General features: G+C 40.5%; 1 protein-coding gene across 10 annotated transcripts in view; it reads left to right on the top strand.

Moving 5' to 3' along the window:
- Nucleotides 1-12,018, top strand: part of LOC121509871 (citron Rho-interacting kinase) — an 85,709-nt gene that overhangs the window by 41,407 nt on the left and 32,284 nt on the right. For all 10 annotated transcript variants that reach the window (XM_041787630.1, XM_041787635.1, XM_041787629.1 and 7 more), the window contains exon 16: nucleotides 5,255-5,452. In XM_041787630.1, the coding sequence (XP_041643564.1) occupies nucleotides 5,255-5,452 (198 nt within the window). The remainder of the gene's footprint in view (nucleotides 1-5,254; nucleotides 5,453-12,018) is intronic.

Genomic DNA, 12,018 nt, shown 5'->3' with positions numbered 1-12,018 from the left:
GTTCTGTCACTTCCACTCTCAGTTATTAATGAAAAATTCACCCACATACTGGCATTGCTGTGGTTGCATTATAAAAAGACAGTAAAAATCCTCTTCTATATGTCATTTGTTAGTTTCCATCATAGTAAACACTCGCTTTTCCAAGTCATAAAATTGATGTTACATGACCTGCAGCAATGTTTTGTCCACTTGCTCCCACCCGCAGCAACCTTGAAACTGACCGCTCCCGTAACTTTAGTGTTGGATCCCACCTGACCCACTCCCAATGCAGCGCTCTGTTAGATTATTCAAATCAGGCATGATGATAAAGAATTTGACTCTAATAGTCTTATATTTAACAGATCAAATGAAATTGTCAGATTTTTTTAAGCAAATCCTGTTTATGTAGTTTTAATATTGATAAGATTTTTGTGATTTGCGCCTTTCCTGTTTAGATATGGATGTGTTGTAATGAAGGGTCTGGGTCAGTGGACAGTCTCAAAAATCTGTTACATGAAATCATTCTCATGTCAAATGCCTGTGTAGGTTTTCAGGCGTCCAGGTTATCCAAAGCTAGATCTAAACAGGGCATGTGAACTCAGTTAGGGTTCTTGAAGATGTTTAGTCTTTTTTCTGAAAGGTTTCTTCAGCTCTAAAACTGTTTGTCAGCCATGAGACTGCTAATGATCTGGGTGGTTAGGTGTCACACTGGCATGGTTGTTGACCAAGTTTACAATCAGAGATGTTCAGTACTGTAGCCCCGCCTTTTTTAGTTCTGGGGCTAGTAAAGCGGTAGTCAAAGCTGTATTGATCAGTCGTGTTTCAGCAGGCTTTGGTGTTTACAGCTAAAATATCCTGTGATGACAACAATAAACAGGTAGAACTTTGTGCTGACAAAACAACACCTATGATGATTATTTACTGGCCTCTTTAAACAGATATCCATACATTACAGCTAACAATCCATTATGAATCTGCTTGGCACTGTATATCAGGCCCCCAAAAGCTTACTGTCTGGTCCCCAGAAGGTCATTAAATTCAGAAAAGGAGGAAAAGAAGATGTTGTGGTTTTAAGAGTATCTTTTGGCTTTAAATATCTGCAGGTGTTAAATCCACCCCAAAAACAACTAATATTGAAAAAGTTTTGGAATGACTTACTATTGAGTTAGACTGCCAGAAAGGAATGGCCAGATAAAGTGGTGAAAGGGGTTAGAAAGTGGCAAAAATGGGTGATTAGTGTCAAAATGGCTTGTGGAGTTGCACAAAGGGGCAAAAATTGTCAGGTAAAGGGGTGGAAAGAGGTTAGAATGTGGCAAAAAATGGGCAAAGAGAAAGAAAGGGGCAAACAGTTTTCAAACAAGGAGTTAAAAGTGGCAGAAATCATGCAAAATCAGTAATGAAAATGAGTAAAAAAGTGGCAAAAATAGATGAAAGAGTGGCAAAAACAGGATCAATGCAGGAAGAGTGCTTTAAAGGGGTTAAAGAATGGCAAAAATTGGGGTAAAGAGGTACAAAGGTGTAAAAGTATCAGAAACGGATTAAAAGTGGCAAAAATAGCCTGGCAAAGTAGTGAAAAGGGGTTAAAGAGTGGCACACAGGGGTAATAATTTGCAGGAATGTTGCAAAAAGGAGTTAAAGAGTGGCAAAATGGGTAAAGAGTGGCAAAAAAATGTTGCAGAAATGGCCAGAGTAGTGAAAAGGGGTTAAAAAGTGTCAAAAATGAGTTACTGGTGCTAAATACTGGTGCTAAATCACAATTGGGGAGGGTCCATTCTCTGGGATTTTCAGGGGCCCAGCCAATTCTTTGGGCAGGCCTGTCTCCTTGTGGCCTGCTGCATCATAGATAATAGGGATAACTGTCATTGGTAATGCCTAAAAATTCCCTGCATTTTGAATGAAAATACAAATGTAATATGTTAATCAGACCAAAATTTTTGTTTAACTTTTGAAAGTCCAGCCCCCAGAGTCTCTATCAAGACTAAATCTGGCCCTTGTGCAAATGCACTTAATGGGCCCTGCTGTATATAAAGTAAATCAGCGGTTCCCTCACTACCTGAAAGGCATCTTGGAGAACTGAACCAAACTCCACTGAAAAAACCATGGATTTCTTTTCTTCTGCTCTTAAAGACAGACCTGATAAGGCTGGATTTTTTTGTATCATGATGTTATTTTAGCAAACTTTATTCCCCTTAATTGTGAGAAAACAGCATTGAAATTAGTTGGTCTTTTTGGGTCTTTTACCACTGAATGAGTGTAAGAAAGCCACAGTATATATTTTATACTGCCTACTATGGAGCTGAGACTTACCAGATGAGCGACACTACTCAAGGGATAGCAGAATTGACAGCCTTTACATTGTAGACAGAAACACTACATGAAGAAGAAATCTTATCACGGCTGGGGAAATACATATGTCCAACCCAACCATCATGAGCATTCAGCATCTGTCAGACGATGATAGACATTGATTGCTGAAGAGCTTCAAGCTTTAAGTTCTAGTTACTTTGTTTGCCAGTCTCACATTCATAAGTTTCAAACATATTGGAATACTCTGTCCCTAGACTGTTTTTCTGTTATTCTTTATTGAATTATGTTATATTGATATTATATTTATTACTGTGCAGCCCTCGAGTTCCACTAAGCCAGAACAATGATGTATATTGTATATTGTTCTGTGAGTTTAAGTTCCTCGATTTTATATATCCTCATAAACACTAAGAACATCATGGTTTTCCGTCTTTCCATTGACCTACTTTTAAGATCCTCCCACTCGCAAACTGTTCAGAAAGCACTGGCAATAGATCGAGCTGGCCAATATTCAGCCACATTCTGTGACAAGGGAAGCTTAAAATGCCAGAAATGCTCTATTTTTGCCCTGCTTAGAATACATTGGTTGTCTATCCATTAGATAGTATGTTGATTAAAAAGTGCTCTATGCAGAAGGATAGACGGATATCACAGAATTGTCACCCATATCTCAATAGCAAATGTTTCACCTAACAGTACCCAGTGGATTTTACTTCTTTCTTTATTTCCCTCTTTGTTTGGTACAAACAACAGATGGATTTTTTGGTATAATCTACAATCAGGTTACAGTATGATATAAAAATAGCACAAAAAAGACATTTGTTTTTGGTAGACTATTTCTTTGTTGTAACAATGCTTCTTGGCAAGAAAGTTATTTACTTTCTAAATGGTGCCACATTTGTAAGGAACATGCATTTGTGGGGTGAGCAGCAGAGCTGAGTATGTGGGTTGTGCCCATGCAAAAGTTGCTCAATTTTCTCTGTCAGAGACAAACAGCTTATTCTGCCATTGACTCTTGTTTGGTGGATTGGATGATTGAAGTCTACAGAAACAAGACATACAGACAATTTAACAGTCAATTCATTTAACAAACAGGAGCCTCAGTAGCGTGTGGAAGAACCACACACAGCCACAACAGCCTGGCACCACCTCCTCATGCTGGTCACCAGCCTGGTCACACACTGCTGTGAGATGGCATCCCATTCATCAACCAGCATTTGTCACATGTCAGTCATTGTGGTTGTGTTGGTCACTCTGCTAGAACAGAACCCCCAAGCTGATCCTACAGGTCAGGACTGCTGGCAGGCCATTCCATCCTCTCCACTCCTAAATTCTGGAAGTCATCACTGATAAACCCCGGTCTGTGGGGGTGAGCGTTGTCATCTTGGAGGACAGAGTTCTGGACCAGACTGTGGAGATATGGGAATGGCACTGGTTGCAGAATCTCATCTCGATATCTCTCTGCACTGAGATTGCTTTCAATGATGACAAGCCTAGTTTTTCCAGTGAGGGAGATGTCGCCCCACACATCACACTGCCTCCACCAAAAGTTGTTGCTCTTTCGGTGCAGCAATTAGCATAGCATCCTCAGAATCTTCTCCACCTTTGACCCTTCAACCCATAATAGGTGCCAATCAGCACCTGATTGTCAGCACCTGGGGGTACCAGGAGATCAAAACAAGAGTCAGTAGCAACAGCAGAATAAGCTGTTTGGCACTAGCAGAGAAGATTTGGAAAATGTTTCATGGGTGCAACCCACATATGCAGCTCTGCTGCTCATCCCACAAACATGTGATCCTTACAAACGTGGCACCATTTAAAAGGGAAATAAACAGGCTTTCCAATAGAGTAAGATTTACTGCCAAGAAACATTGTTACAACAAAGACATAGTCTACCAAATACAATTTCACATTATTTTCCTACTACAGTTTACAGTAACACAAACATTATTCAGTAATGTGCATTCAGAAAAACTGAGGATGCATTGCTCTGGTTTTGATTTACATTTGGATTTTAAGTTGTTCTGTAGATTTTAATCACATTTAAGTCAAGTAAATATAGGAGCTGCCTATTTACTATCGTTTTACTTCCAGTGTTGAATCCCCATCCTACCTTGAGCATTTAGTTACTGCTGTCAGTCCCTTCCTCTGCAAAGCAGAAGCAGTGACACAGTATATAACAGACAGCTAATTTATGTACTGAAAAAGCTTTGTCCTGCCTCCACACCACCCCACCCACTACCACTTGGAAGTTCTGCATGCTAAACATGATATCATGAGAGCTGAAAACAAGAGTCTTGTAACAGCTAGCCTCCAACTCTCATTTCCCTACAATGAGCACAGCAGTCATGGCTGATTGCTGGGGGAGCAGTCTTCTGCTGATGAAATAATTAGCCTCTTCCTTGCTCTGAATGCTTCCTGAGTTAAACAAGTAGCCATGTAGCTGACAAAATGATTGCTGCATTATATCACTAACCTAGATATCAGTATCATGTAATAATGCAGCGGCAAAATTTAGACTGTGTGGGGTGTCAGGCCAAGTTTTCCTGTGGATGAGCAATGGTATGCACAATGCTTTTCTATATGGTATAATTGTAAGTGAGATGTCTTCTTCAGTGTGTTACAACATAAATAATATTGATTACACTGTGTTTACATGACTATGAATTAGAGAGGCTTTTAAGACCTTTAAAAAGTAGATATGTCAAGCATTAAAAGGATGAATAACCTGATTTACAACTGTGCCACCTGGGTCAGAGAAGGGTTTTTTGTAAAAATTGAAGAAAAAAAGGTAAACCAAGCCAAATGATATTGACTATAACTGATGAATACAATCAAAAAAGGGTAAAACATACAAGGGGGTGAATACTTTTCATAGGCGCTGTATAACTGCTGTATTTGTTGTACAGAGTGGTTGCTTTGTAAATCAGTAAACCTGCATACTGAGTTTACTGTTGGCTTCCTGCAGGTGATCACAGATCTTGAGGAGCAGCTGACCTCACTGACTCAGGAGAATGCCGAGCTGAACCGCCAGAACTTCTACCTATCCAAACAGCTGGATGAAGCCTCTGATGAGAGAGAAGACCGTCTGCACCTCAGTCAGGATGTGGACAGGTTGCGTCGTGAGGTGGCAGACCGTGAAATGCAGCTTAACAACCAAAAACAGGTGAGCCCACCCTGCTGCTCGGTGGTCTTGTCCTGGTTATTGATATGTCTGTCTATGATTTTTTTGCTACCAATGTTGGTATCTTTAAACAGTACACAAAAGGGCAACAAGCAATTGTCAATTCACCCTTTGCAACCCCTGCCCTCATCAGGGATTGACCCTTTGCCAAGCCTTGTACTCCTTGGTCACTATTAACTATGTTAGACTAGGTAGGGTAGGTAACTAGGTTAGACAAAATCTCTTGTCGCCTAGCTTGTTTCCATTTGAATCAATATCAGTCAATATGACTGACTTATTGGAATCTGATTTACTTTTTAATGTGGCCTCAATAAAGAAGTACACAATGATTTAAGAATGATCAAAAATCTTGTAACAGTGTTTAAAATATTTGAGTATTACCAGTGTCTGATGCTAGTGATATCACTAATGTTCAATGTCTGCATGTGACACCTCAAAAAGGTGTTTGTTTTGCAGAGAGAGATCAGTAATATATGAGATATATTATACCTTCCAATCTGTTTTAGTAGACCAGCATTACCTTTAAGTTGTAGGTTGATGTTAAAATGAAAGTAGCCCAAAAGGTAAAGAAATTTGTGTTTGGTAGATAATTTCTTTGTTGTAACAATGTTTCTTGACAATAAATCTGATACCCTTGGGTGCCATATTTGTAAGGAACATGCATTTGTGGGATGAGCAGCAGAGCTGAGTGTGTGGGTTGCGCCCCTGAAAAATTTGCCAAATCTTCTCTGCCAATGCCAAATTGCTTTTCTACCATTGACTCTTGTTTGGTGTTTGCTTGATTGGATGACTGAGGTCTGAAGAAACAAGACATATTGGCAATTTAACAATCAATTTTTTTAACAAATAGGATCCTCAGTCGCGTTTAAGATACAGTTGAAACCAGAAGTTTACATACACTATATAAAAAGGCACATAAACTTTTTTTCTCACCGTCTGACATTAAATCAGATTACACTTTTCCTGTTTTTGGTCAATTAGGATTACCAAAATTATTTCTATTTGCTAAATGCCAGAATAATGAGAGAGATCATTTTTTAGACAATTTTTTATTATTTTCTTGAGAGTCAGAAGTTTACATACATTTCATTAGTATTTGGTAGCATTGCCTTTAAACTGTATGACTTGGGTCAAACATTTTGGATATGCTTCTACAAGCTTCTCATAATAGTTTCCTGGAATTTTGGCCCATTCCTCCTGGCAGAACTGGTGTAACTGAGCCAAGTTTGTAGGCCGCCTTGCTCGCACATGCCTTTTTAGCTCTGCCCATAAATTTTCAATGGGATTGAGATCAGGGCTTTGTGATGGCCACTCCAAAACATTGACTTTGTTATCCTTAAGCCACTTTGTAACCAGTTTGGCAGTGTGCTTAGGGTCATTGTCCATTTGGAAAACCCATTTGCGCCCAAGCTTTAACTTCCTGGCTGATGTCTTGAGATGTTGCTTCAGTATTTCCACATAATGTTCTTTCCTCATGATGCCATCTATTTTGTGAAGTGCACCAGTCCCTCCTGCAGCAAAACAACCCCACAACATGATGCTGCCACCCCCATGTTTCACAATTGGGATGGTGTTCTCAGGCTTGCAAGCTTCCCCCTTTTTTCTCCAAATGTAACGATGGTCATTATGGCCAAAAAGTTCAATTTTAGTTTCGTCAGACCACAGAGCATGTCTCCAAAAATTAAGGTCTTTGTCCCTGTGTGCATTTGCAAACTGTAATCTGGCTTTTTTATGTTTCTTTGGAGTAATGGCTTCTTCCTGGGAGAGTGGCCTTTCAGCCCATGTCGGTACAGGACTCGTTTGACTGTTGATAATGACACACTCTTACCAGCTTCAGCCAGCATCTTCACAAGGTCTTTTGCTTTTGTTCTTGGGTTGAGATGCACCTTTCGGACCAAAGCACATTCATCTCTGGGACACAGAACCCGTCTCCTTCCTGAGCGGTGTGATGGCTGGACATTCCCATGGTGTTTATACTTGCGTATAATTGTTTGAACAGATGAACGTGGCACCTGCAGGCATCTGGAAATTGCACCCGAGGATGAACCAGACTTGTGCAAGTCCACAATTCTCTTCCTGATATCTTGGCTGATTTCTTTTGATTTTCCCATGATGTTACACAAAGAAGCTGTGTGTTTCAGGTGTGCCTTAAAATACATCCACAGGTGTGCCTCGAATTAACTCAAATGTTGTCAATAAACCTATCAGAGGCTTCCAAAGACATGACATCATCATCTGGGCTTTCCCAAATTGTTTAAAGGCATAGTAATATTAGTGTATGTAAACTTCTGACTTTAAAGAACGTAATAAAAATTGTCTAAAAAAAGTCCTTTTCTCATTATTCTGGCATTTAGCAAATAGAAATAATTTTGGTAATCCTAATTGACCAAAAACAGGAAAAGTTTAATCTGATTTAATGTCAGACGGTGAGAAAAAAAAGTTTATGTGCCTTTTTATATAGTGTATGTAAACTTCTGGTTTCAACTGTATATACTCAGACACAACAGCCTGGCACCTCCTCCTCATGCTGGTCACCAGCCTGGTCACACACTGCTGTGGGATGGCATCTCATTCTTCAACCAGCAGTTGTCGCATGTCAGCCAGTGTGGTTGTGTTGGTCACTGGTATAAACAGCACCAGCACCAAACAGCAAGCTGATTGTTGCCATCTTGGAGGATACATTTCGGTCCCAGACTGTGGAGATATGGGATTGCCACTGGTTGCAAAATTTCATCTTGATATCTCTTTGTATTGAGACTGCTTTCAGTGATGACAAGCCTTGTTTTTCCAGTGAGGGTGATTCCGGCCCACAAGTCACACTGTGTCGGTGCAGCAATCAGCATAGTGTTCTCCACATTTTCTCCACACTATGACCCTACGATCCAACTGCCGTATGCAAAATCTTGACTCATTGATAACATTCTTCCACATGTTCAGGTTGTAGTTCACGCATTGCAGGCACCAGCGCAAACGGACCTACCTGTAAAGGACAGTCATGGCAGGCTTCCTGGCAGCCCTTTGAGACAGGAGTCTGTTCCGGATTGTCTGGGAAGATAGACCCCAGCTGTCGGTCATTAAATCCTGCAAATCCGTAGAAGAAAGCCAAAAGTTCCTTAATGCTGACAGGATGAGAAAAAGATTTACTGGGATGTCCACTTCACGGCCTGTCTCTGACATCCCCTGTTTGATGGAACTTTTCCTTCAGTTTGGAGATGGTACTGGGGCTCACTCCAAACAACAACTTGGTTTTGCAGAACAGCAGCTTAAAGTTGCCCTATCCAGATCAGTCAAATGTCGCATGCTGATTCTTGGAGCAGGCACCTACTGACTACTGTAGCAGGGCCCATGCTCACAGGTTCCATGGTGGTACCGGAAGCTAAAAGCAAGGGCTGAAAAAGAGGCAAATTTTTTATGGGCACAGCCCACATACTCAGCATTGCTGCACACTCCACAAATGCTCCTTACAAATGTGGCATCATTTAAAAGGGAAATAAACAGGCTTTCCCACAGTGTAAGATTTATTGGCAAGAAGCATTTTTACAACAAAGAAATAATCCACCAGACACGAATGTCCCTGTTTTTGTGCTAGGTTTATATATTTAAGATAGTTGTTTTTTAGATGATTAATTGTGTGTCAATGTGCTTGAATAAATACATTTAATATTTTGCTTGGTGCCTGTTTGGAATTTAGCTTTACGTTTTCACCTTGGAGAGTTTTGCCGTCATAGTTTTTTTAAGCCTATTGGTGTGTTTGACCTCCTCCAGTTTTCCACCCATCCCGTTTCACCAGCAGTCATAAATTGTCACTTTAAATAAAACACCTTATTTCTTATAGAGTTGTATTTGTTCCTCTAGTTTAAGTTCCCACCCCCTGCCCAACTCCCACTCGTAGCCAGTCAGACATCAGGTTTTCACTTACTCACACTATGTGATATCTCCACACTACCTTTGACAGGTGACCTAGACATCCCTCTCTGCTCCGACAGTGTTAAGTGTAAATCAGGCGAGTGTAACCCTGGGAATATTTCAGTATTGTTATGTGCTGTTTTCTGGATGCAGTAAGTGAGAGAGAGAGCGCAAGCGAGGAGGCTGTGTGATGTGTGCGTGGCCCTTGTGGGAGGACTTCTGTGTGGGTGTGCAGTAGCGCTCTCAGTCTTGCTGGTTGTGTAACCAGCTATGGAAGTCATAGACGAGGGATGGGGTGGTGTGTGGGAGGGATGTGTCATCCCCATCACTCCCAGGTCGTGTCAGCTGTGGAAGCGTTGGACTTCAGAGGGCCGTGGTGTTGCAGCAGCACCAGCATAGGCTATATTTGTCTCCCAATGCTTTGTCGAAAGAAGACACATGAAAACAGGGCTTTGTGAAGGCCCTTAGAATAACACTGGAAAATGATCCGGGTACAAATATATCATTTAATGCTCCTCCTAAGCCTCTGTGATCTATTTAAGGAATGGTGCAATGGCTGATTAAATTTCATGTTTGAGATGTAAGAGAAGATGCTCCCGTAAGAGTAGCTTCAACCCAGGCCTGGTGTCTGTATAAATGCCCACAGATTCTGGTGGGAAGAGACAGGGAAAGGACATCTTGCACTTTTGCAACTCTGCTTTCTGCTTTTAACACCTTTGTTAAGCAGTTGCATTTCAATCATTATGATACTGCATTTTTTAGCCAAACAGTACTTTATAACATGCTGATTTAAGGTTAGATTTCCTGCCATCAGGTGATGTTATGTTGAATAAACACCATGTTGAGATTTTGTTTGGTGTGCTCTGATTGCCTGGATTATCTGTATTCAACTGTGGCCATTATGTCGATAGGCCGTGGCTGATTGGCTACACTGGAGAGGGAAATTATGTCATTCTAGTTAAGTTAGGATAGTACAGTTCAAACTTTATAGAACTAAACTATGTCTTAGCTGCGTAAAGTACACTACTGACAAAGGAAATTTCCCCTCAGGGACAGTAAAGTGCAGGTGCATCTAAAAAAACTAGAATATCATGAAAAAGTTCATTTTTGCTGTGCTTGCATATAGTCTAGATTCATCTCATACAAAGTGAAATACTTTTCTGTTTTAATCTTGATGATAACAGCTTACAACTCACAGAAATCCAGAATACACTATATCAACATATTTGAATACTGTGGAAAATTCCAACTTCTTATCAGTTATTTCTCTAACTCTGATTCAGTACAAACAACCACAATCATGGGGAAGACTTCTGACCTGACTCTTGTCCAGAAGACCATCATTGGCACCTTCCAAGTGGTGGGTAAGCCACAGATGGTCCCCGCTGAAAGGTCTGCCTGTTCTCAGAGGCTGTATCAAAGCATATTCATGAAAAGTTGACTGGAAGAGTAAAGTGTGGTTAGAAAAGGTGCACAAGCAACAATGATGAGCTAAGCCTCCAGAGGACTGTCAAACAAAGCAGATTCAAGAACTCAGAGGAGCTTCACAAGGACTGGACTGAGGCTGGAATCAGTCAATCCAGAGCCACCACACACAGACGGGTCCAGGAAATGTGCTAAAAGTGTCATGTATCCAGTGTCAAGCCAATCCTTAAACACAAACAACATCATCAGCCTCTCACCTGGGCTCAGGTGAAAAGAACTCAGTGGTCCAAAGTCCTGTTTTCAGATGAAAGTCAATTTTGCATTTCATTTGTAAATCAAGGTTCCAGAGTCTGGGGGAAGATTAGAGAAACATAGAATCCAAGGTTCTTGAAGTCTGCTGTTTTCACTTTCCACAGTCAGTGATGGTTTGAGGTAACTCAACAGAGTCAATACTGTCAGCGATCTTCCAGGAGATTTGAGAGCACTTCATGCTTCCATTTTCTGAGAAGCTTTATGGAGATACGGATTTCCTTTTCCAGCAGGAGTTGGCACATGCCTACAGTGAAGAACTAGAAACGGGTTTACTGACCATGGTGTTACTGTGCTTGATTGGCAAGCCAACTGATCTGACCTGAACCCCATAGAGAATCTCTGTGGCACGTCACACAGATGCAGTAATTTGTGCAAAAGGAGCCCCAACCAAGCACTGAGCGCATAAATGAATATGATTTTCCAGAGGGCCAACATTTCTGTATCTTAAATCCTTTTTATGGGTGTTTTGTGATATTACAATATTAAGATGGTGGATTTTTGATTTTGTGAGCTGTAAACCGTAATCATCAAGATTAAAACAAAAAAGTCTTGGAATATGTCACTTCTATTAGATATATCTAGAATACATGGAAGTTTAACATTTGAATTGAATTACAGCAAAATGTAAACTTTTTCATGATATTCCATTTTTTAGATGCACTTGTATATTCTATCTTATCTAACTTGAATATCCACAAGATATTCGTTTTTAGCAGAATGTTTTTGCATGCAAGCTTGGGACATAAATTAGATCAGATGACTTTCTGTGCCTGGTTGCTGAAGTTGCTGAAGATAAGATGACAATGGCACTGATAACAATACATCCTAAAATTAGGGCACACTCTGTTATGAGTAATAGGGGTGCAGGGACGTACTCTGTGATTTGATTGCTGTTTTTATGTGGA

This window comes from Cheilinus undulatus, linkage group 5 (genome assembly GCF_018320785.1).
Source record: "Cheilinus undulatus linkage group 5, ASM1832078v1, whole genome shotgun sequence".
Lineage (NCBI taxonomy): Eukaryota > Metazoa > Chordata > Actinopteri > Labriformes > Labridae > Cheilinus > Cheilinus undulatus.
Note: the sequence above shows the minus strand (reverse complement) of the source record. Positions and strands in the feature narration are given on the sequence as shown.